Source organism: Arthrobotrys flagrans (assembly GCF_004000055.1).
Source record: "Arthrobotrys flagrans strain CBS H-5679 chromosome Unknown unitig_3, whole genome shotgun sequence".
Taxonomy (NCBI): Eukaryota; Fungi; Ascomycota; class Orbiliomycetes; order Orbiliales; family Orbiliaceae; genus Arthrobotrys; species Arthrobotrys flagrans.
Genome location: NW_027137547.1, coordinates 5,578,099 through 5,603,414, shown reverse-complemented (window position 1 = coordinate 5,603,414; position 25,316 = coordinate 5,578,099). Strand labels below are relative to the sequence as shown.

The following is a 25,316-nucleotide window of genomic DNA, read 5'->3' as shown; positions in this document are numbered from 1 at the left end:
TGTCTAGAATATGTTGGTGATGATGTCTGGGAGCTGACGAATACATCGACCAAAACCAATCTGCTGCAGACGCCACCGATGAAATTCCAGCATGCCGAAATTCGAACATGTACAATGCATCCGCTCGAAGCCGATGTAATAAATATCCCAATCATCGGAAATAACCAAAAACGTCCCATCTCCCCGTCGAAACACGAAGATTTAATTCCTTTCGGGCCTTTTCTGTTCACGAGACTAGGTTCTAAACGAAGAGGATATAGCATGCATGTGCAATATCGAAGGCTAAGGTATACTACACTAATATATTCGACAACTTTTAAGGATGCTATTTTCTGAAGTGGCGCTTGGGTAGAAGAATGCTACGGGGATTTTTATCGCAGGGTATGTCCAGTTCAGGATCGAAGGGCCTGGCCGGGCCGCGGGTTGTCTGGACAGAGCTAGTTAATACCATTGTTGGTGTTGACTAACTGATCAGTACGTATGTAAGGATGATTAATGGTGATTTCCAATGCAAGTTCATGATAGATGCTAATTTGAGAGAGTCGTAAAAACAGCTAGGCACGTTTTAATGGCCCTGTAATATGCAATTGCATGCAAGAGGGTCCCGGCACTTTGGGGATGCATCGTCGCTAGCAGACAAGGCCTTGCCTTGCTCCTCCCTTCGATTTCTTCTGTTTATCCGGAAAAAGGAAGAAGGATGTGGCCATTGGCAGAACGAATCTCAAATATCAACTTTTTTTAACCGGATTGTGGTGCATACATATTTGCGTCACCCATCCCACACCCCTCGCTTGATCATTGCATGATCGGGTGAGTATTTGCGAATATATTTGATTTTGAATGGGAAGATGGGGGTCACGATATGGGATAGAGGCCAGTCGCACGAGGCTAACTGAAGAGCTAACCTAGGTTGTTGTGCAGCATATCCCCCTTGCTTCTGCGCATGCGTGTTAACCTTGAAAAAAAGTTGGTTGCAGAGATGGTGGTGATCATCAGATCAAGGGTTTATCTGTGGACACACCATCCGCGCACAGACAGGTACCCGCTTTTCAGAGCTCGAGCTCAGGCACCGTAATTGCAACCCCCCCTGTGATGCAGTATTCAGGAACAGGAAACTCGTTCGGAATCTATACCTATCGGTTTGTACGACGTCCGAGTCACTGCCATCCCCTTGTCGAGGCCTTTCTTGCCTTGTGACCTCGAAGGGTCTGGGTATGTATTCCGATGTTTTAGTCTGATGCTTCAGAAAAAGGCAAGGAAGAGGCCATTAAAGACCTACTTCGGCTGTCACCGTTGAGTTTCATGAGAAAGACGAGACCTATTCGCCTGCCATTTTTTCACTGGTCCGTGGTTTTGGCCTTCATCAGACGATTACCTAAACGGCGGCTGAAGAAAAAAACAAGATGAGATCACAGGTGTTGGGGTCAATCTGTTTCATGTCCGGCGGGGTAACAGTTTAAAACTCTCCCATCCATTTCTTCCGGCAAGGGCAGATCATCATTTCTGCATCCGATTTTTTTTTGTTAAAATCGCCAAACAAAAGTGAAGAGGACAAGGGGGGGTGCCGATGCCAGCCATACCCGTTGGAAGCTGCAGAAGGGTCAGAGTATTAAGCGAGGAGGGCCCCGGGAAAAAAAAAAGCAAGGGAAAAAGAAAGATACGACCACCGTTCAGAATATGTACGAATGATCAATTGGGGATTCCGAAATCAAAAAATTTCTGTGAAGACTGCAGATGGGATTCCGAACTAAGTCCAATTCAGCCGACCGACCGGTTTCGAGTTTTAGCAAGCCTCACGCCCAAGCCAGCCAGCCAGCGGCCGTTCAATAGCACAGCAAAGCAAAGGAAGGAAGAAGGACACACGGCAAGGCATTGAGGTTAGCGCTCCCTGGTCCCTTCCTCTGCTTCTTTTTTTTTTTTTCGAACCGGCTTACCTGGCCCTAGTTAAACATGACGAGTTTAGGGGGTGTGCAGCCCGAAGGACGCTAAGCTAAGCTTGCTGCTTCTGCTCCTGCTGCTGATTACCTGCTATCTTATATATTACAACAACAGTGCTTTCCGGATCTTTTCTTTTCCCATGAAGTTGGTTTTTTTTCTTCTTGTTTTTGGGCTCAGGAAGTACATTCGCTATATATTCACATATACGTATACGACACGATCTTTTCTATACGACCTATTCTCTGAAGGATATTTGGAATCTCCAACGACGTTAATCATAATAATTCTCTATTCTACACTACCAACCACTAGTTAACCACCACTACTCGCACTAACGACCACTTCTTCCGCTTCAGCTGAACACCGACAACACAGCATCTCCCATCTTCTCAGCTCCCATCTGATCTGGGACCCCAAACAAAACCGTCAAGATGGCAATGAGCCTCCACCTCGACGATCTGGACGAAACCAAAGGATGGCTAGACCGCATAAATACCTCTGCCGCAAACGAAGGTCTCCCCGCTCGTACGATAAACCACAACCATTCCTCCAGCAGCGGTAATACCACGATGTCCACATTCCCTCACCAAAGTTCCTCATCATACCAAAAGCAAATCGCCCGAGAACGAGAAGTCGTGCATAAACATAAAGATAGTACGGCAAGACTCAGCGCTGCGTTGCAGCATTTGCAGATAGTCGAAGGGTTTAGGAGTGCCAACAACTCTACTGCTGTTCCTGCTGGTGATAGTGGGGCGAGTTCGAATGGGACGACTACACCGCCGGAGTATGGGAGGAATTATATGTATAGTAGTGGTAGTAATGGGGTGAATTCTGCAGGGTCTTCTTCTGGTTCCGCTGCTTTGGCACCAGCGGCGCAGATTAATGGTGGTAATGGTGGTTCTGTGCCGCAACCGCGCAGAGGGCAAACAACGCCTGTGCAGAAGCTGCAGCAGCAACAGGGGCTCAGATCCGAGAGTGTACCACCGTCGGGGAAGAGACCATCAGCTGCTCAACCTGTTACACACGCCCAAAGAATCGGATTGCCGGCCGGTGTGAGGAAGACTAGTGCGGAGACCAGTAATCACCTACGAATTACAACGCCACCAAATATTCCTTTACCGGCGCCGCCTCCGAATGGACCACCGCCCGCGATACCGGCTTTACAAAAGGCGACGGAAGGGGTATTCGAAGGGGTGTTAAAGTCGCCGACGAAGAAGACGAGGAGCCAGCCCAAGCGACGGACGCAGTTTAATCCCGAGGGAGATGAGGTCGATGAACAGCGGTGGAGGTTTCATCGGGATGAGTTGTTTCAATCGATGGAGAGAGCGCAATGGGCGGATGCGAGTGAGCATTCTGATGCATTGGCACAGATCTCCAGAGATCATGGGTGTGTTCTGTCGGTTAATGAGAGGTACTTTTTTGAAAAGATTAATGGGATTTTATTGGTTGCTCAACGACAGTCCGCAGCTGCGTTGAGGTTGGCTGAGAAGTCTAGTGCTGAGAACTCGAATACGCTGCAGTTGGTGAAGTGTATCGCTCTGATGCAGCTAGGGGATTTTAAGGGGGCTAGGGAGGCTTGTCAGCCGTTGTTTAAGATTTGGAGTAAAGATGAGGTGTTGAAGGATCAGAGGACGCATTATTACCTCATGGCCATGATTCTGGACCGATTGGGGAAGAAGGCGGAGGCGAAGTGGTATAGACAGCATATTCCCGAAAACTTTAAATTCGATTTATGGATCGAATCGGCGTTATCAGGGTTACAAACCGAGCCGAGCGAGAGGACTTTGGGACCTTTGGAGATGGAGTTACCACGGGCACCTTCACCTACTGTTCCGAATGCACAGTCTCATGCGAATTATCCACCGGAAACACCGGCGTCGACGAGATCTGATCCACCGCCGTTTACACCTAGTGATCCTCCACCGCCGGAGTATCATGCTATACCGAAGCAGAATGGGCAGGGTGCTTTGGAGACGTTGATGGGGTTTAATTTGAAATATGAGAATGGAGAAGTTGTTGGGGATGAGGTTGCGAAGAAGAGGGCTATTATGTTCTTTTTGACGGAGTATCATGGGGATAGGATGTATGATTGCATTCGAGCGTTGTTTTCTGGTATGTTTATATCCCCCTCATCTCCTTTTTTGAAAGAAATACTAATGTGAATGGGGATAACAGAGCAATGCTGCCGCGGTGTGATCGACGTAGCCGAGAACATCTGGAAATGCAACTCCCTAGGCCTTATCGCAAGAAATAAAGGCCCAGCGTCCGGAGAAATGGCAAGATTTCTACTCAGCTCCGGCGACCAACCATACCATCTAGACTCCTCCCCAGATGGATTCTCATCTCTCCACATCGCCGCAAAAGAAGAAAACTTTGCTGTCGCAGAATCAATCCTCAACCACGTCGGCATCCCCATGCGAGAAGAAGTTTTGAGTCGAAACAACCTAACCCCCCTCCACCTCGCCGCCGAATATAACCGCAAGACTCTTATCGTGTCGTTATTATTAGATGCCGGGTCGGATGTTAATGCGCGTGGAGGACCGTTGGGGAATACACCGTTGCATTATGCGATTAGAGGGTATTTACACGATCCGATACCGAGTAGACTTCAGACTATTGATTATTTGTTGGAGAGCCCGTTGATCAAGTTGGGACAGAAGAATAATAATAAAGAGAGCCCTGAGGAGTTTGCGAAGTTGTGTACGTTGATTGATTTGTCGAGGAGGATTAAGGATATGAGAAAGAATGGGAAGGCGATTTTTAGGTCGACGCATTGATTACCTTTCCCCTTTCATTTTTGCTGGGTTGTTTTTGATCGTTCGCTCTCGGGTGTTAAAAGAAACCGTCTGATTTTACATTTGAGCCTGATTGTATTGATTTGAGGTTGGGTTTTTTGGTGGGCTTCCTTGTTCATTGTCATTGTCATGCTAATATCACGATACCTTTGTTTTGCACTTTATTTCGTTTCAGCTCGTTTACTTTCATTTTCATTTTCATTCGATTGGATCTTATCATTGTATAAGACAGGTTCATGCACGATATCCTTTCTCTCCATTGTACGTATTACATATTTCAATCCATACGAACTTATATCCCGTACCCCTATAGACCATAGTATTTTGATTTTGCGTTGATACCGACGTTTGACAACTAGGATATTACCTAAACGGAATGATGAGATAGGATCCAAGACCAATTAAATGAAATCAGATTGATCTCACAGGCTGAATTCCAATGACGCAGCGGGGTAACCTTCTTGCAGCGGGGTAGTTTTGTAATAGAAAGCACACATAACCCTTAGTAAGTAGTTACTGTATTTCTATTATACACATTATAATGAAGATGATTACAATTAGAAAATACAAAAGACGGCTGGGGGTTTCATTAATCATTAGCCATCGCACCAAGGGAAAGAAGCAAGGACAGCTGTCAATGCAGTTCGCCTTGAATTATATTAGTGGATGGCATGACAATAACCACCCCACGCTCGCTTACGATCCCGCGTGTGCATGCTGTTTCTCGGGTTATAGCTATTACTCTACGAAACTATCGTTGGGCCGGGGAGAGTATACCGGTACTTGGGTATTTATGTTTTTGTAACACATGTGACAAAAGGGCTGAAAAGGAAAAGGGTCGTGGTAAGTCTACATATTGAGATCACAGCAACTCAAAACCGTGTTGGATGCTGACGTAAGCGATTTTCATAGATGTTCTGTTGGGATCGCTGGAAAGTCTTGAATTAACATACTGGGAAAATGTGGGAATGACAATGCAAAGGTGTAGACACAAGTTTGGCAGTTTCCGAACAATGATGTAAGCGAAATCGTATACTATATAGTAGGGGCTAGTCAAAACAGATCATAACCCTTTTCAATTCTTCAAACTATTAACTACAATAAGTCGATAGGTCTTTAGGTTATATCACAGATATGATCACAGGAATGGCCGTCATAGTACATTGCCTCCCTTGAGATCCCCATAGTTGAGGAGTCTGGCGATGAGACCTTCGATAAGAAACACTCCCGGGAGGCACAGCATCTTGTGAATTCTTTAAACGGTCCGGTTTTCCAATCCTGGCGTGTTTAAGAAGACCGGACGGCGGACTATATCTCAACGGGAGGAAACCACCCCTTTCCGTTTGGCGTATTAGAAATGCCGATGTGTGTCATAACCTCCTGGTAGAGATCTCAGAGCGTAACAAGGGTAATTCGGTCCATAATATAACGCCAACCACCGTTCCACGTCATGATGTTCAAGTCTTGTTGGAAGTAATTCCAATCCCTTGAACACTCACTTCGGGTCGTGTTACTTGGCTACATCGAGAAGAAACGGAAGTTTGAGGGAGAAGTGTATATTCCTATTCTTACACAACATTCGAAAGTGCATTATGGAATATATACTGGCGAGGGCTAAGATCCGCGGCTCAGGGTAAGGTATTCTTGCACTGCTGAAGAAAACTAGAGACGTGTCGCTTTCAAGGTAGCCGGGGCGGCTCGCATGGCTCTTCATTTTTATAGAGACCGTGCCGGTTACGTATTTCTAACTTTCGTTCCTTGACTTACAAATATATAAGCCTAGATAAATATAACATTTCCACAATCCCTCACGATTAGTTGATATTACTAAAGGTTTGTACTTTGGACCAGACGGAGGTGTAGATTCGGTGACATATCAAGCTAAAACCGCAGACATGGATTGAACCATGGTATTATTTATTTTTTATATGAAATTATCTTCGTAGAATGTATGCCTAGCTGGGCTTCTTTGATATATATCCTTGGCAATATCAAACCGATCCGCCATGAGGGTTATAATATCAGAATTGGCAGAGAACCTGTTACTAAGCTGGATATTATATTAGTGCGTGGTCTGGTAATTATAATTACGTAACTCACTGGCTGCGATTCTTCATGAATTCAGCAGTTTAGGTTCGTATCTCCATACACTCATAAACTACTCATAACCCAAACCATGACAATATTGATACAGGTATTAGATGACTTGACGGTAGGATAGCAAGAAAAATTTAGTCTAGAACATATAGTTACCGAAGTACTTACCTATTACTATCAGTGTAACGAAAAAAGGAAGGAACCCAACGTCTTGATATTGTAATTGGTGGTTTGTAATTGAAGTGGACCTATTTATCTCATCCTCCGTCAACATTCACATTTTTATGTCTCCGTTGAATGTCTACAGCGTCCAATCCCGCCACCGCCAGTAATTTATTAAGAACGTCAATAAGGACGGCAATAAACCAACAAGAGGTAAGTTGGTGATATATCGTCGTCCCCCATCTGCCATCTCTTCTTTCCTTCATCCATCATCGTCACCACCTCCTCCACCGCCATCATCACCACCATCGCCAATTGGTTGTCGATCATTGCATCGGTGTTAGAGTTATGTACTTTGTTATATAGTTTATAGGCTTTTTTTTTTTTTGGTGGACTCAGGTGGTTTGCCCGTTCTGAATCGGAAAGGCTGTTTTTCTGTTTCTGTTTTCTGTTGTTCCTGCCCCCCACAAACACCGCTCGCTAACCGAATCAAACCTGCTCGAATCTACGAAAGGAATAACTTAGACGAACTAGTGTTTGGTACGTTCTTCTTTCTTCTTTCTTGCCTCCTTCTCCTCTCTTGTCCTCGTTCTTGTCTCTTTGTCTGTCTGTCTGTCCTCGGCTTCGTGATGAATGGTTAATTGATTGTTTGTTCGCTTCACCGTTACAAGATCCTCTTCTTCCTGTCTGTCTGTCTGTCTGCACCAATAAACAAACTCCACGACCTTGCTGAACTCAACTCCGACTGCTCTTGCAACCTCCTACTACACACAACTACACCGACAAACCACGGACTACAAACCACAAATTACTCCTCCATGACAAGTCCGCCTGCTTAGTAGCTACTACACCGACTGCTTCCTCCATTCAACATCGGCCAACCCTGCATCCTGCACCTGCCGATAAGATATCACCGGATACAATCAACCTGTGCTGTGCTGTGCTGTGCTGTGCTGTGCGACGGGTAGATCTCCCTCTCCCTCCAACCCCTACGCTTCTGGAATCCCTCGAACCACCCGGTTCGGCCACCTCACACGACTTCTTACATCCCACGAACCCCGCCTTCGCTCGGACCAACCCCCCTCACCCCCTCGTTCCGTCTCCTCGGTTCCTACCCCTCCTAGCTAAGCTTCTTCCTTTCTTTCTCTCTTTCGATTTCGTTCTTCTTCCTCGACTTCCGACAACGAAAACAGCCATCGTCCACCGACCGGGCTTTTTCTCATTTCCGTTCTCTTCTTCATTTCTAAAAGGCCTGCCCTGTTCCTGAACAAGGTCGGCGGGCTGGGATAGAGATGGTTGACAATGGGGAAATCACAGGACCCACCTGGAAGTTCACACAGTACGTCCCACTCACCTCTCCATTCGCGTCTTTTTATATATATTTTATATATATAATAACCCCACGTTCGCCAACCCTGTCCATATCCCGTCACCCATTTTTTGGCCACCGGCAAGGAACATCTCGAGCTTCAATTTTTCTTACTCGTTTATATTTTCGCATTTTTTTGGATTGGTTGTTTTTCGCGAAGCTCATACGATTTTCAAGATTTTGCTAACCGAAGCTTGTGCGGGGTAGATGTTTTGGTGACAAAGGAGATGTTGAGGATATCACTGAAGGTATGATAGCTTGCTTCCCTCCCCTGTAGCTTCATATGCTGCTATCCTCTTTACACTTCTCCGGTTCGGTAATGTCTAGAGGCTTCTTTGTTGTTCTATGCTCTTTTTCTTTGGTTGCAGGCCATCACTGACACTTTTTATCTTGCTACCGCTTACAGCGGACATAATATCGACCGTTGAATTCGACCACACCGGGAACTATCTCGCCACCGGAGACAAAGGAGGACGGGTGGTTCTGTTTGAGAGGAACGAGACGGTATGTATTCATCTTTTATACTATTGGATACGAAATGCTGATGGTATTTTTGGAACAGAAAAAAACGTGCGAATACAAATTCCACACCGAGTTCCAGTCCCACGAGCCCGAGTTCGACTACCTCAAGTCCCTTGAAATCGAAGAGAAGATCAACAAGATCAAGTGGTGCCGCCGACAGAATGCCTCGCATTTCCTCCTCTCGACTAACGACAAGACGATCAAGCTATGGAAGGTTTTCGAAAAGTCCTTGAAGGTCGTTGCTGAGAACAACTTGTCGCATGAGCAGCACCCGTCCGGCGTCGGCGGTACCGGTCCTCGACCAAACTTCCCCCATAGCCAATTCACCAGCGTCGACGCGCTCCGATTACCACGTCTCACCCATCACGACACCGTCGTCGCAGCTGTCCCTCGTAGGACGTACGCTAATGCACACGCCTACCATATCAACTCGATTTCGGTCAACTCGGATGGCGAGACGTTCATATCGAGCGATGATTTGAGGATAAACCTTTGGAATCTGAACATCCAGGACCAAAGCTTCAATATTGTCGACATCAAGCCGGCCAATATGGAGGAGCTGACCGAGGTCATCACCGCTGCTGAGTTCCATCCGCAGAGCTGCAACTGGTTCATGTACGCCAGTAGCAAAGGCACCATCAAACTCGCAGATATGCGTGATAGTGCCTTGTGCGACAACCACGCAAAGTGTACGACCCCTATATTCGCAAATCGGCGATGGAGAATATGCTAACGCGTGGAATAATAGTATTTGAGCAGGAGGAGGACCCAGCGGCCCGCTCGTTCTTTTCGGAAATCATCTCGTCCATCTCAGACGTCCGATTCTCGTCCGACGGCCGCTACATCCTATCTCGTGACTACCTTACCGTCAAGATCTGGGACGTCAACATGGAACGACAACCTATCAAGACGATCCCCATTCACGAGCACCTCCGACCTCGTCTTTGCGACACCTACGAGAATGATTCGATCTTTGACAAGTTTGAGGTCATCTTCTCCGGCGATGGAAAGAATGTTATGACGGGATCTTACAACAACAACTTCATGATCTATCCATCCGATCCCGAGAAGGAGGTCGAGATTGTTCTGCAGGCGGATAAGAGCGCTTTCAAGGCGAAGAAGGTCGGCGTACCCACTCCTATCAACGGTAGCAAGAAGGCTGGCAGTCCGTCTGGCGCTGGTGTTCCAGGTAGGATGAGGAAGGAGACAGACGCGGATCAGATCGACTTTAACAAGAAGATCTTGCACATGAGCTGGCATCCGTTTGAAGATTCGATTGCTATTGCTGCTACGAACAATGTGGGTTTTTTCTCCCTCTATTCTCTGTATTTCTTGGGCTACCAGAAGGGCTTGGCTAATATTTGATGCAGCTGTTCGTTTTCTCGGCACTATAATCGCTCGAAATATCAAACAAAGTCCAAAGCTCAGTGTGTTTCTCTCACGAATAAGAAATCTGGCGCCGCATTAAATATTTTTTTTGTCCACCTGCTAACACGACTGCCTTTTTCTTTATCCTTTTCGTCTTCTTCTTTGCTTTTCGGCGGAAAACTCCTTTTTTCTTGTTGGCTGGGATGTGGACGCGATTTCCTAGCTGGTGAGCTAAGTAGCCAGCTGGGTTTGAGCCGACTGACTGACTGGTTGACTGGTTGTTATGTTGGGCGAGGCGAAATGTATGAAAGATTTTTCTTTTTTATGAGGTATCCTATGCAACGACGTTTGGTTTTTACCTTCTTCTCCTCCTCCTTACCGTTTCACAACAATGACGACCTTTCTATCAGGGGACTGTATCTCTTTTTGAAAGAGGTTCCATTCTTCTGATTCCTCCTTTGCTTTCTCCTCTTTTACATCTTCTTCTGAAAGTTGTGTTTATTAGTGGATTTAAAATCTATAGAAAGCTGGTTGGTTTTCTTCTTCTCTCATTCTGATTCTTTTCTTGAGTATCTCTTTATAACGGGTCTTTCTAGATTCCTCTCTTTCTCTTCAAATCGTTTTCCATTGAAGAGAGGTTTCGTTCTACACATGGGTTTTCTGTTCTTTAGATATTTCGTTCGGGATGGGTATGCGTTTTTACAGTACGCTTGCGTTACTTTGTGACGAGGTTGACGGAGAGCTCCAGGCGGATGTATACGAGGCAAGATATAAGACATGAGGCAGACGATGGGATGACCAACAATGCATGGATATGAGGAATTGACGGACGATGGTGGTGTGATTTGATTCTTAAAGATTATTGTTCACTTCGATTTTTTTCCTTCCTCTTTTTTTGGATGAGGTGGTGAAGGTACCTATATGGTCTTTTTTTTGGTAAACACGGGGCTACGTGGAGGGCCGTTTAGGGGTCTAGATTGATCTGAGAGATAGGAAAAGAATAAATGAGGTTCTGTGCAATTTATTTCATCTTTTATATTTTATATGATGCTTAGATGTCGGTCTTAGTAAGCCATTAGGATATATCTACGGTATTCGGATGTTATGAAGATATTTATGATATCATGATAGGCAGGCCGGGTACGGGCTTTTGGTGGTTTATATCTGAGGCGGGTATGCAAAAGCGGGGCGACCGTTTTAGTTGGTTTAACCGAGTCTCTCTTTTTTTTTTTTTTTTTGCTAATTTTGGGGTCGCGTTTTTCTGTGCTGGGGAATTTTAATTTCCTTTTCATCCGTTCTTCAGCTCAGCCCATCAACATTCACCTTCACCCTACACCAACCAATCGACGACACCTCATCCGACAGGCAGCCTTACCATCATCATCGTCGTCGTCGTTTTCTCGTCATTACTATTACTATCATCATCGAGGTAGCCGGGTAGCTTAGCTCGGCTGTTCCTCGTTTTCCGGCTCTTACACAATACTTGCAAGCTCTGGGTGTGGGTGTCCGCGATCCTATTAGCTTCGCGGCTGTCTGCTTTCCACCCTTGTCTCATTCGCCTTACTGCAACGACACGTTTTTTGACAGGATTTTTTTTTCTTCCTGTTCAAAGCCGTTCTTCAATCGATCGATCGATTAAGCCAATCAATCAAAGGGTGTTTGGTTGTTCTGCTCCTTCCTGCCTCACTTTAGCTACTTCCTTTGTTTAAAACTCCTTTGAGTTTTATCACTCTTATTATATTGTCTCGTCATCGACAGCTCGTCTCTACAGCTGTTGATTCATTGGATATACGTCGGCTTAGCTGGGGTTAGTTGTTAGATCCTAGTGACAGTCGATTGTTTCCCTTTGGATCGTATTTTATTATTCCTTCCTCTTCATCGAAAGTATCTACACCGCGTCTCGCTGGGATAGATATATCTTCATCACTTCTCCCCTTCATTCCTTCCTTCCTTTTTGGTTATCTTCATCTTGGATCTCTTTGATGAGATAGGATAACAGTCACGTCAAGGTCAGACCAGATCTACCTGCTGCGACGGTCGATCTCTCAGTCGGATAAAATATTCATATTTATTCATTCTTGACTATCCGACTTGGTCATTTCATTCTATCCTTCCCTTCTTCCTTCCTCCTTCTCATTCAACACAATCGACAGGGCAGCTTTCTCCCCTTTATTTCCTGAGAAGCAATAATTCGCACAGCAGCGGGAACCATGGGGAAATCGAAAAAGAAGTCTTCGAAAGTTGCAGCTGCAGCTCCAGCCGCCATCAAACACGAAGAGGCACCTGATACACCGATATTCACCTCATTTATTCCAGCCACCGCCTCCATCAAACCCGAATCGAGAACGGTATCCCCGTCACCATCCCTCCATAATACTCTCACGATCTCTGGTCCTAAATACGACTTTGATGGAGCGCTAATGCAGGAGGAGCCGGACTTTGAGGAGGATTTCATACCCGCAGAAGGCGAGGAGATTGATCTTACATCTCTCGCTGTTGCTGCGCCTGTACCCGCTGAAGGAGAGCATCCGAATAGTGCGAACCAGAAGAGGGCAATGGAGGATGACGACAATATGGCTGCAGGGTTTGAAGACGGACCGATGAAGAAGAAGACGCGAGTGGACGATGGAGATGTCGAAACACCTAGTTCTGCGACTGTGGCACCTGTTAACTCTACTGTTCCAGCCGACAAATTATCACCTCAACTGTGGACTGAGATATTTACGTACATCGGTCTTCCGTCTATTGGCAAACTGAGGGTTGTGTCGAAACGCTTTGTGGAGCTGCTGGATAAAGAACATATTTGGAGACGGTGTAGGAAGATTCATTGTCCTGATATGCCGAAACCGGCGTTTGGGATGAAGGAGTGGGATATGTGGAGGCTTGTTAGAGGGACTGGGTGTATGATGTGTGAGAAGTTTGAGGGCAAGGTGAGAGGACAGGATGGGATGAAAGTTTATTGGCAGTTTAAAATTAGATGTTGTGAAGAGTGTTTTAGGGCGAATGTGATTAAGGTATGCGTTTTCCCACGACCTTTCCTTTTGGATTTTGGGGGAATGTGTGTTAATGATGGAGTAGGAAGCCGATTTGGTTGGAAAGCCGGACGAACAAATGCCGGCAAATGTTATGAAAGAACTGGTATCAGCATTGCCTTACGGACTCGTCGACTCTAAGTTTGGATGGGTGCCTACGACTATACCCAATCCTCAGGATGTGCAGAAAGTGTATTGGAATAAGGATATTGAAGAGATTAAAACTCGATACGATGAAGCTTTGCAGATGGATGCGGCTGAAGAGTGGTTGAAGGGACTTGAGGGTGAAGGACATGGGCATAAAGCTGACGCCGATCGGATGGAGAAGTGGGAGGTGAGGGTCATGCAGGGTAATTCGTATAATCCCTCCGTGGGACCTTCACAGCAGATGCCGCATCAGCAGCAACAACAGCACAAAAAGGCAGAGAAAGGTCAGGTCAACGCTGGCAAAAATAATGGGATTCCTGGTATGATGGTTAAAAAACGCGTTTGGCGGTTTAAGGAGGATGTGCTAACTCTTTATTGGGTAGTATTGGTGACTAATGATAATCCACACACGCATCCGGCTTTTCAACCTCAGTCTATACCGACGTTTTATCAACGAAATCGACAATTTGGTGATAGGAGTAACCAAGAGCTCGAAGACGTTAAAGTCCGTCGGAAGGCTGACATTGAAAATCGATGCGCAAAGCTGGATCCACCGATCCCAGCCGAGATTTTGGCGCACTGTGCTGCTTTCCAGGGTTCGTTGAAGATTCCGCAACCATTGACTGAACAATCGTGGAATGCGCTACTTCCGAAGCTATTGGAGCAACGAGCTGGTGCTGAAGAATACGAAAAGCAGAGGCAAGCTCAGAGAAAGCAATTGGAACAACAGCTTGAGGATCGTAAGCTACTGGAGACACAAGAGCGTGATCAGTGGGTCAAGAAAGAGAGACAATGGGAGGAATCCCAGGCGCCTGTTCGTGAGATGATTGCCAAGATCGCAGACGAAGAGATCAAGAATTGGCACGGTAAGGTGACGTTCGAATCTGCACCGTCTTTTGCTGCTGCTATCCTCACCGCTGTTCGTACCCGTTACTACGAACGGGGTGGCGTTCTAGAGACCTCACCTGTCTCTGATCCCACTCCTTCCTTCTCCTCTTCATCCTCCGGCGCTTCTTCTGGAAAAGTGCGACAGCTAGTCCTTGAAAACATGAAATATGTTTTCGACAACAAGGTTAAACCGATGACAGATCCCTTCAGACGGGAGTTGTTTTATTGCAAGGCGTGCAAAGAGATTGCCGCGAACCCCGCTGCCGCTGCCGCCGCTTCAGGTGGGATGATGGTGCCACCTCCACCACCAAAGCTATACGGGTTCGAGGGCGTAATTCAACATTACGCCGCCAAGCATACGACCGAACTGAGTCTGGGGACCGTTGTGGTCCATTGGCGAAGTCTGTGGCCGGAGGAAGCGCCGTTTGTCGTTGATCCGAACGAGATCAAGCGACTGATGATCCGCCCGCCTGGTGGCCATCACGGTCACCACCATCAACATCATCAGCCGCATCATCATCAGGCTGTCGGGTTGCCACAGGCACCCGTGTTGATGAGGCCCGGTCCGCCGGTTCCTGTTCCCGTTGGTGGAGTTCCTGTTCCTGGGGGGTATCCTTACTCTCCCCACCAACCCCCGCACGGCCGACACCAGATGCATCTGATGCATCATGGACCGACACCGCCGCCTGTTGCCGCTAGGCCTGGCCCTCAGCCGACCATGCAGGGATATGGCCGAGGCATCAGGCCTAGTGCATATCCGGATCCCGGGTATCACCCGGCGCCTGTGGGCCATCATCCACATGCGCAGGTTGGGGTGCCGCCAGCACACCCACATCATGGGCACCACGCCCATCCATCTCAGTACCCGTCGCCGTCGCCCTTGGCTGTGGGGGACCGTGGCCAGCCGTACCAACCACAGTACGCTGCACCATCGGTGTACCCACAGCACCAACCACAGCCGCCCCAGCAGCCGCCCCAATATGGACCATACGCTTCCGGATATCCACCAGTGCAGGCTCACCCGCATTATGGCGGGTATGAAGTCGCGCCCCCGCATCACCAGCATGGAGGTGCGTACGCCCAACAGCCGCCGGTTCCACAACCGGATCCATATGGAGAGGCCGCCAAGCGGGAGGCCGAAGCTGCAGCTGCAGCTGAAGCGGCCGCTGCTGCCGCCGCGGAAAAGGACCGCAAGGACAAGATCCGGTATATCGCCAGCTATGCCGAGCAGATGTGGAAGAACCTTGGGAGCATCAAAAACCTGGAGCCATCCATCCGCGCCTTGCAGATGATTCACGATACTGTCTCCTCCTTTAAGGAAGAGTATAAGGTGGATCTTCCGATCCAGTTATTTCACGAGTCCATCCGGACTGAGATTGAAGGTGCCATGAAGTTTCTGAAGCCAGGGAATATTAAGTTTGAGTGTAGGAGTTGTCCAAAGACTTCCACGAGGACATTCACGTTGGCGTTGCTGTTCCAGCATTTTGAAAGCGTGCACGTTAGTAGGCCGATGCTGGGGCCGAGTGCCGCCGAGAGTGGCATGAAGGCGAAGCGGTTCGATTGGCTTGTTGATATGATCCGACTCCCTGCTGAAGAGGAGCTCGGGAGGTTGGTTGGGCGGCAGGGTGTTGACGTTCGGAGGATTGGGGCGGTGGAGAAGGTTTACCCGGGGGTGTTCCAGAAGAAGATTGAAATTCCTGTTGTTGCTCCGGCTGCTGCTGTGGAAGTGGCATCGAAAGGACCTAAACATGCTAGCAAGGCGTCGATGTCTGCGGCTGAAGACTTTTTGAACAATTTGATTCCGCAGACTGCTGCTGTGGGACAAGTGAAGAAGGATAGTTCAACTGGAAGCGATCAGGTTGATCCTAGGGATGTTGATAGGTCAGAGGCAACTAGTAGGACGCTTCAGAGTCAGTCCAGACAACGTTCTAGTCGGTCGAGGTCGCCGGTTTCGGTTGATAGTCGAACGAGGTCACGGTCGCGAGGGCATCGGAGAAGGGATTCTTACGATGAGTATTATCACCAGAGAGGGCCTGTTGCGAGGGAGTATCCGGATGATGAATATAGGAGATACCCCGAGGATGATGGGGTTTATTATCCTCCGCGACCGCCCGTTAACAGAAGAGGAAGCCCTGGACCATATGGGTATGATCGATTCCCTTCGCCGCCGAGGAGGTATAGGATGTATCGATCGAGTTATGATGATTATGATATCCCGCCTCCGGCTAGGGAAAGGTACCCTGGACCACCGCAGCCATCATCGCCTCCTCAGGTTATGAGATCTGTACGAACGCCTGGGTCGCCTCCTGCACCTGCTGCCGCTGGGGTTCCGCCACCAGCCGGTGGGCTTGATTATGATGATCCGTCGCCCCCGGTGCCCATTGTTCCGGTTTCTGGGCATGCTAGGGAAGCAAGATATGCAAATGATGTTGAGTATAGAAGGGCTTATCCGCCCCCTCATCCGGAGTATTATGATCGGATTATGGAACGAGAACGATATCCACCACCGCCTCATGCAGCTCAACACCCGGGTTATTACGATCGACCGCCACATGCGAATCCACCACCGCCTCCTGGAAGATATTATGATGAACCTGGATATGTTCGACAGAGCGCTCCTCAGTATTATTATGACGATTACGAATATGAGAGAGGACGTGCTCCGCCACCACATGCTCCACCGCCGCATCATCCGGGTGGACATCCCGTCAGGGTCTACCGAGAGGATTACGAGAGGTATTACGATCGAGAAAGAGATTTTGAAGGGTACCCGCCTGAAGAAAGAGGCCGTGGAAGGAGCCGGAGTCCTATGGCAAGGGATCAGTGGGAGGATAGAGAGAGGAGAGGATATGCTAGAGGTGATACTAGTCCTAGCGGTGGAAGGTTCAGAGGGCGTGGAGCAGGTAGAAGTGCTTAGGGTGTTTCTTCTACTAGACCGATGTCACCTTTAAATCTGAATGATGGGTATCGTCCGGTGCAGAATTTTAGTCGACATGCGAATGGATATAATAATCAAGTTGATGAGGGGTTGTTGGCGGGGAAGACTTTGGGAAAGTTGTGGGAAGAGGCGAGGAGGGAGAGTACTCCAGAGTATTGTGGGAAAGAAGCGGAAGAGGAAGAGGATGGAGATGTGGATGTGGATGTGGATATGAGTGGCATTGTTATTGAAGAAGTGGGAGATGATTATGTGGGTATGGGGGCTGTTGTGATTGAAGGAGAATTGGAAGAGTATGATGATGAATGAAGGAGGTCTCCTATTAAGTCGCCTAGGCGTGCTATGGCGGCGGTGTTTCGACCTGCTGGGCTTTGCGCGACAAGGATGGTCTTCTTCGGATATTTTGAGTGTTAATTCTTGAGGAAAGGAAGGATATGGCTTCTCTTGCTTTGGTTTGTTTCGCTTTCCGTTTTTCCTTTGAGAAGGGGAAATGTATCTGATGACTTTCTTACTCCCTTGGCATGCTTTTCAGGGAGGAGTGGAGGTTATGGATGCCCTTTTCCCTTTCTCGATTCTACTTTTTATCTTTTCTCGTCGGTTTCCTTCGAAAGGATTCTTTGTTAATCATATTGGCATTGTTTTCGGCATGATTATTCTCCGCTTTTATGAATCCTTGCATTAAGAAAAAGTTTTTTTTTTTTAATGATGCTTTTAGTTTTATATTATTTTTAATGTTAGCATTTATTCTGGTTCATTTTCTTTGATTACAGTTGCATTTGCATTTGCATTGTGGGAGGAGGGGGGTTCTTTATTTTGGGGTTAGATGTTTAGATGTTTATGAGATTATGCAAGGTGATTTATTTGGTGATTCGCTTCGATATTCGTGATGATGGCTTCGTGATTGTTGCTTTTATGCTCTTATTAGGAGATGACGGATAGTGGAGGTGAAGATTTTAATGTAGATGGGGTTTCCAATACAAATTTGTCTTTCGTACGCATATATGGTTTATGTCTAGATCTACTTGAGTCGTGTGTAGTTTGGAGGGATATAAATTTCATGGTTGACGGGTATAAGCTAAGATTTTATAGGGATTTTAGCACTTGGTATACCGGTAGCGACTGGATTGGTGGTATAACTACTTCGTTATCACTTGTGGATTTTCGTTATTATTCTGGAATCGTGATCGATGGCATTACGCTAGCTAGTGAGAAGTCGTGAAGTCGTTAAATTTGTTCGAGAGATATCAGTTATCAGCATATACTAGTAAACAGTTAAACGATTAAATACTTCGATTTATTAATTATCTCCCATTCCCTATTGTATTATATTATTTGAAAAGACACTCTCGTATTGCCTTCTCCAACAAGATCCTTTCTTTAAATTTCTTAAAACCTAATCTCCATATCCTTCGCAAACCGTGCGGATAACCCATTCATCCCATCCCCTCTTTCCAACGTTCCGGCTTTTCTAGTGCCTCTTAACCAAGCTCCATGCAGCACAAACGGCGCCCAATAATACGGTGCACTCGTTTCCTTGTTATTTTTAATTTCCAGGACTGCTTTTCTCAGGGCGAGTGCTACATCCCATGTCTTCCCTTTAACTTCCGTTTCTTCTTCTTCTCCTTCTTCTCCTTCGTCTTCATCACAAAGTTTTCTATCTTCGTATAATATTTCGCCGAATTTTAACCCACTTGCGCTGTCTGTTGGCCACATCGTTGCTATTACGCTGGATGCCCCTGCGGCGAGCAAGGCGGGAACGATGCCTACTGGTTCATCGCCAGTCATAATTTGCTGACCGCCGCTAAGGCAGGCGATTACGGTGACCAAAGGTGCTGTTCCCTTTGGGAATTTTAGGTCTGCTAGTGATCGGCCGTTTATTGTTTCTTCGTTTGCTAGGACCAGGTATCTTTGTAATGGGCGGGGGTCTTGATAGTCCATGTGCCCGTGGAAGTGGAAGATGTCAGATGTGTTTGAGGCTTCGAGGGTGAAGCGATCTAGGGTGGCCATTTCGTGGGTTAGGATTTCCGCTGAGTTTAGGGATTTTGACATTTTTTCGAGGGAGGTGTCGATTGCGGGGTCCGGTGTTCCGTAGTCAATTTTTACGCCGATGAGGGTTGATGGACGGGTTTGTGGGGGGAGGGTGGGGAGGAGGGTCATGCGGAGTTTGGCGATGCATTGGCGGAGGATGGAGGGGGAGGGGACGTAGACTATTGGATTTCTTTGGATTAAAGGGATTGTTATTGAGTCAGTGGAGATTGGGAGGGCGTGGAAGGGGATTGAGTGTAAGATTCCGGTGGGGGAAAGGACGAGGAGGTCTTCTGGGTTTGTCAGTGATTTTATGGGGTCTATTAGTGGTGATAGGATTGATAGGTCGTCTGTAGAGTTTTGGGATGATAAGGGGTGGCCTTGGTTTAAGATGTATGTTTCCACCCAGATTTTTGTGTCTGTGATCGAGAGGGGGCAAGTGAAAATGTCGATTTTGGCGCCTTGTGGGGTGCCGACTATGGGGCTGTGGAAACGGATGCCGCCGGGACGGTAGATGCAGATGATTATTTGATCGAAAGACTCGGCCCAGTCTACGAAGACTATTTCGTGGGTTGATTGACGGTAGTTTGCGATCCAGGTTAGGTCTTCGTGGGTTGCCGGGAGGCCCATGGATACGCTAAGTGCGCCGCGGAGTTTGGGACGTTGGCTGATTTCGTCGATTAAAGAGGAGATTGTTCTTCGACGGTGGGTTAGGGTTGTTTCCATTGTTTCTATGTCCCAGTTGTCGAGGGTATACCCGACAGGGGATTTTAGAAGGTTTTCGAGACGGTAGAGGAGACTTATTTCCATCGCGTCTATGGTTACCGATTCCCATGGCATTTGGAAGTTTTCAATGTCCTCGATTATACGGATGAACGAGTTTTGCCAGATATGTCCGTGTTGGAGCATATCTGCGAATGCTCGGGCTTTTGCTCGTTGGATCCAGTACCATGCTGCCACGGGGTCTGGGAGTTGGAGACAGGCTTTTAATGCTAAGTCTACGAAGCGGGAGGAGGAGGTTTGGGCTGCTAAGGCGTTTGTGAGGAAGCTATCGAATTTATCACCCTTTGGGGAGGCACGACGGAGTTCGTCTTGGATTCTGGCGACGTTTAGGAGGCTTTGGAGGGCCTTTTTTGGTTCTTTTTGGAGGACGTGGAGGTGGGATTCGTAGAATAGGGCGTCGGAGTAGAATGTTGGTAGGCCGTGTTTTTCGGAGAGTTTTAGGGCTTCTTTTGTGTGTGTGAAGCAGGATTTTGTACGTTTTTCTAGGGTCTTTTGGGGGAGGGTGGAGAGGGTTGTGGGGGAGGTGAAATCTTTCATGTACATTATTACTGCTTGGATGTGGAGTTCTGCGGCGCGGATTTCTTCTTCTTCCGTGCGGGGTTTTAGGTTCATGTTTAGTTTCCATAGTTTTGAGGGGAGGAGTTTTTCGATTAGGGAGACGGCGTCGTCGGGTTTCCCTTGGTCCCTTAACAAAATGGCTTTGAGGAGTTGACAGTCGTTTAAGAAGGTTTGGTAGGTTTTGTCTTCGGTGAGGTATTCGGTTGCTAATTGTTCCACTTGGTTTACTATTGCGGTTGCTGATATTGTAGATTCTTCTGGGGAGGTTAGTTCCTTGTCGCCCAGGAGGAGGGAGGCTTTCCACAGCATTTTTCGGAGCATGGGTTTTCGTTGTTGCCAGTATCGTGAGTCTTCCATTATTGCTTCGCTGATCTCTTCGAGGAGATCGTCGAAGGCGTAGCCTTTTTCTATGCCGGAGAGGGTGCGAAGTCTTCGCTCTTTGACGGCGAGGATTTGCTCACGGACTTCGATTGCGGTTGAGTGTTGGTATTCTGATTGGAGGAGGGTTTCTGCCATTTCCATTTCTGCGATTGCTTCGTCGAATTGCCTCAGTCTCGTGTGGGCTACTGCCATGCCCCTAAGCCAGTTTATTCCTGTGTCGAAGTCCCAGTTGTCTTCTTCTTCATCTTTAAATCTTTGGAAGACGGCGATTGCGTCTTCTAGGTCTTCTGTCTTCATGATATCGGCTATTACGGCGATGAATTCCGTTGTTGCGTTTATTTTTATTCCGGTGGCTTTACTTAGTTGTCGCCATAGACGGCAGGAGATTAGTGTTATGTCTGGGGATTGGAGCATTTGTTCGTTAATGTTGGAGATTTGTTTGAGGATTGTGTGCATTCTGTTGGGGAAATCTAGGTCTGTGAATTTTCCGTAGAGTTTTCCGAGTTTTTCGATCATGTGGAAGATTCGTCGGCGGAGGTCGGTGGGGTCGTCTGTGCCTGCTAAGACGTGCTTTTGGGTGTCACGGAGGCAGTCGAGGATGTCGACTTCGCAGGGGGCTTCGATATTTCCTGCTAGTTTGTAGAGACGGCGGGCTTCTTTGAAGTGTTTTCCTTGAGAGGAGCCTTCTGAGAGCTGGCCTAGTCGGAGTTGGAAGTAGCCTTTTATGGTATTTATTAGGGAAGGGGGGGATTTGTGGATTAAAAGGAGGGTTTCGATAGTTGGGGAGAGGGTTTGGACCTCGAGGAGAGACTTGGAGTTGTTGATTATTGCGAGGAAGATGGGGAATGAAGCTATGTCATTTCCCTTGGGGATTTGGGATTTGAGGATTTGGATATGGCGGGGGTGGAGGGGGTCGGAGAAGAGGGGGGTGTCTTTGACGATTTCGTAGTAGGATATTTCGAGGATTAGCTGGGTATATAGTGTTAGTGATAATTGTATATATACTTACTTATATGCTTAAGTATTAAGCGTATTGGGAAAGAAAAGCCAACCGAAAAGTAGTCTAACTCATCTGGAGCCTTCCCCTTCGCCCATTTCTCATATGCCATTACTCCGGTCTCTAACCCAACCTGTCGATCTTCAGCAGAAGACGCCGGATCCAGACATAACAACCTCGTAGTCATAAACACCAACAGCTGCTGACTCCCCTCCGACAACTCCTCCTTCGAGTTCCTCAAAAGCTTTTCCGCCCTTCTATATTGTTCAAGTCCATCACGATAATACCCCTGACTGAGCTTTACAGTTCCAAAGAGATACCAATATGATGGACTCTGGGATTTTAGAATATGTTTGTTTGGGACGGTTTGGAGGGCTTTATATGCTTCGTGGAATTTCCCAAGATATTCGAGTTCTTCGACTTGGGTGAATAAAGCGCTGGTTTGGAGACGTTGGGAGGGAGAAGGGAGGATTATGGAAGTGAGGGATTCGTGGGTAACAAGGGGGTGGAGGGATTGTGTTGACATTGTTGGATTTTTTGGGGGTGAGGTTTGATTGGAGCGCAGTTGTGAGAAGGTCGACGCGAGTAGTAAAGATTAGCTATTAACGTAATCCACCCACCTGCGAGATGTACCCCAACGCGAGATGCTATTTTTCACCGAAAATTCAAAATTTAATGCCTCCGGGACCTCGAAAACGTGAAAATAGTAGTGAAAACTATTTTAATTAACTAATTTTATATTATTATTAAAAAAAATTAATAAATTATTTGTAAAATCGACAGTTTTCGTCGAAAAAAGTAAAAAAATGCAATAACACAACGCAATTCGTCCCGGCACCCCCATAATCCCCTCCCGGGTATTACTAATCCTTCAGGGTCCAGGTCCAAAACTGCTAGGCATAATCAAGTTATCTATTATCGGCGCTACAAGTTCGTAAAGATATCCCTAAAGATCGAGCAGCTACCCACTTTTCAACTGCCTCGACAACTACTTTAATTTTAGTATTCGTTAATACCCTCGCTTTTAATAAATAAGTTTTATTTTTCTTCTTCTTATTTTGTTTTGTTCTCAATACCTCAGTTAACTTTTCATTAGTTACTTCGAGAACCTTACGCCTAAGGAAAGATTCGGCTATAATTTTAATAATTTTATTATATTGCTATTATAGTAAAGAATTAAGATACAGCGCAATTAATACATCCACTGCATTGATATATATCTATAGCGTACGTGAACATTAAGGCGTTGGAAACGGCTAAATACCAGACTCTTACAGCAGTTATAATTCATGCTCTAGGATAATTTACGCAGCGATTCGATATAATCCCCCTTTTAAAATTTAGGCAGTTTCTCCAAAACTCGTAAAGCGTTGAAGGAAACGAGTTCAGCTTCTTTTTAACCACTAATAATATAACATTTCATAAACGCTTTAGTACGCGTAATGTTAATAAACTTCTTAAATTTAGATTTTCTAATTGTTATATTTTTAAAACATAAATATTCGTTCACCTCTCTCTTATAAACGGTGGCGTAATAGCTAAAGAGTCCGATATCAAGAAGTTAAAGATAGTACATAAAATACGGCAGAAGATAAAAAAGTATAATTTTGTTTTTAAAACAGAAGTTAATAAAGTTTGCAGTAATATAAAATTCGTAATTATCGAGAATTAGCAGTCATTTTGAGCTTCCAACAATTTAAACAGTAATAGATTGAAAGCAATTTTCTAACTAAGTTAAAGAAAGATATTCGTTTGTTATACTTTTGTTATTAGTGTCCTAAAGCCACCCTTCTCTCTTCTTATAATTGCAGTATTAATCAAGAATATAAATCTTGTCTAAATAAATAACAAACGAAGAATAATATTCTTCTATCACTAATACATACTTAATTATGGTCACACTCTCTCGAGTAGTGTCATGAGCATAGAATCGCTGCTTTTTATAGAATGTAGGCACTATAATAATTTCAGGCTTTTTAAACTCAATTATAAACTCTTTTTCGTTCATATTCCATATGTTTTCGTTTAAAATCTTATAAGTTTTTACGATTTTATTATAAAGACAGAATTAATGCAGTATCAATTCGATATCATTCGCCTTTTTATGTTTCAACTCCAATAAGCGATTGCGGACTATCGTCAATTAAAAATAACGTATTAGAAATTTATAACATTAATTTATGCCCACTAGCCTGCCTGCCATTTTCCTTGCTATAGCTTGAAGGATGTTGTAGTTAGAGAAGAACTCGGACTTTTATAAGTTCTTCATATGTTTTACTAAAACTGTTTCTTCGGCCTGAGTAAGTAGTTATTTATACTAAAACTGGCGGTTCCTTTAGGCAGTTCGGCCGGCAAATCGGTATCTTAATATTAATATTAACACGCTATAATTTTCTGCTACATGCTTTAAAAATAACACCTTTCCCGCTTTCAACGTTTTTAATGCTAGATGAATTCTTTTTTTTTTCTTCGAATTGATGTTATGACGTCGAATTGATGATATTTTCGATAAATTTAAAAAATCCACTCTTAGGCTTTGAGTAAAAATTAATGAATTTCGATGGTAAATATAGAGAAGAACGAATCTATAGAAAAAAGATAGAAATTTCGAAGGGGATAAGGGGTTGACGAAGAGAACCACTCAATCCTAACATAGTTAGCATCTCGCGTTGGGGTACATCTCGCAGGTGGGTGGATTACGTTAGTTCTAGAGGCGCAGGTATCGATATAGTCTCATGACAGACCAACAAATAGCTAACTACTTCTTGAGTAGCCAGTAGCGGGTATTGAGAAGTTTATATAAATCCAGGCAAGCCTCGCACGGAAGCCTTTCGGAACGGACAGGTTTCAGCCGTTCGCCTTCTTCTAGTTCGTCGCTGTCAAGGTTTAATTTAATTTCCCCACACTAGATCGAGGGATTGTCTCTTTTGACGTGACAGCGACAGGGGGACGATGAGCTTAGCCGTTGCACAAAGCTCATTACGAATCTGTGGTCGCCTGAGTAGTGTACGCAGTAGTCCCGTAGCCCCCTGTGTGCAATCGCCTAAGCTGGAAGGATCCTATCTTAATCAGGGTTAGTAGGAGCTCAGGGCCATGATCGATGCTGCAGGGGTTTTGTGTCTCTGCGAGATGGCTGTCAGTCAGACGCATGCGCATGTTATGTTATGCATGGTACGGTACGATATCTATATTAACCGTGCGACCTCGACAAGCACCGACATCTGCATCGACTTTTAAATTCAAAGAGAGGTTAGTTACTAGATATCGCGCCCCACATTTTATCTTAGCTTCATCGCATCGCTATCCACTTTTCATTCAT

General features: G+C 46.0%; 5 protein-coding genes across 5 annotated transcripts; 4 read left to right on the top strand and 1 right to left on the bottom strand.

Moving 5' to 3' along the window:
* Window positions 1-2,369: 2,369 nt before the first annotated feature.
* Window positions 2,370-4,715, top strand: DFL_003008 (uncharacterized protein; the record flags this gene model as incomplete). The annotated part of the gene is made up of 2 exons (XM_067631878.1): window positions 2,370-4,050; window positions 4,114-4,715. 2 exons carry the CDS (start codon window positions 2,370-2,372, stop codon window positions 4,713-4,715), a joined length of 2,283 nt encoding a protein of 760 aa, XP_067494380.1.
* A 689-nt stretch (window positions 4,716-5,404) lies between these two features.
* DFL_003007 (uncharacterized protein) lies at window positions 5,405-5,909 on the top strand (the record flags this gene model as incomplete). The annotated part of the gene is made up of 3 exons (XM_067631877.1): window positions 5,405-5,576; window positions 5,646-5,751; window positions 5,846-5,909. The coding sequence occupies 3 exons, from the start codon at window positions 5,405-5,407 to the stop codon at window positions 5,907-5,909; spliced, it is 342 nt and encodes a 113-aa protein (XP_067494379.1).
* Window positions 5,910-8,284: 2,375 nt separating this feature from the next.
* Window positions 8,285-10,277, top strand: DFL_003006 (uncharacterized protein; the record flags this gene model as incomplete). Its single annotated transcript, XM_067631876.1, has 6 exons — window positions 8,285-8,331; window positions 8,569-8,609; window positions 8,768-8,865; window positions 8,924-9,572; window positions 9,632-10,182; window positions 10,254-10,277. The coding sequence occupies 6 exons, from the start codon at window positions 8,285-8,287 to the stop codon at window positions 10,275-10,277; spliced, it is 1,410 nt and encodes a 469-aa protein (XP_067494378.1).
* Window positions 10,278-12,461: 2,184 nt separating this feature from the next.
* On the top strand, window positions 12,462-17,562 carry DFL_003005 (uncharacterized protein; the record flags this gene model as incomplete). The annotated part of the gene is made up of 4 exons (XM_067631875.1): window positions 12,462-13,265; window positions 13,330-13,750; window positions 13,814-17,221; window positions 17,336-17,562. 4 exons carry the CDS (start codon window positions 12,462-12,464, stop codon window positions 17,560-17,562), a joined length of 4,860 nt encoding a protein of 1,619 aa, XP_067494377.1.
* Window positions 17,563-18,639: 1,077 nt separating this feature from the next.
* On the bottom strand, window positions 18,640-22,523 carry DFL_003004 (uncharacterized protein; the record flags this gene model as incomplete). The annotated part of the gene is made up of 2 exons (XM_067631874.1): window positions 18,640-21,932; window positions 22,010-22,523. 2 exons carry the CDS (start codon window positions 22,521-22,523, stop codon window positions 18,640-18,642), a joined length of 3,807 nt encoding a protein of 1,268 aa, XP_067494376.1.
* Window positions 22,524-25,316: the final 2,793 nt, after the last annotated feature.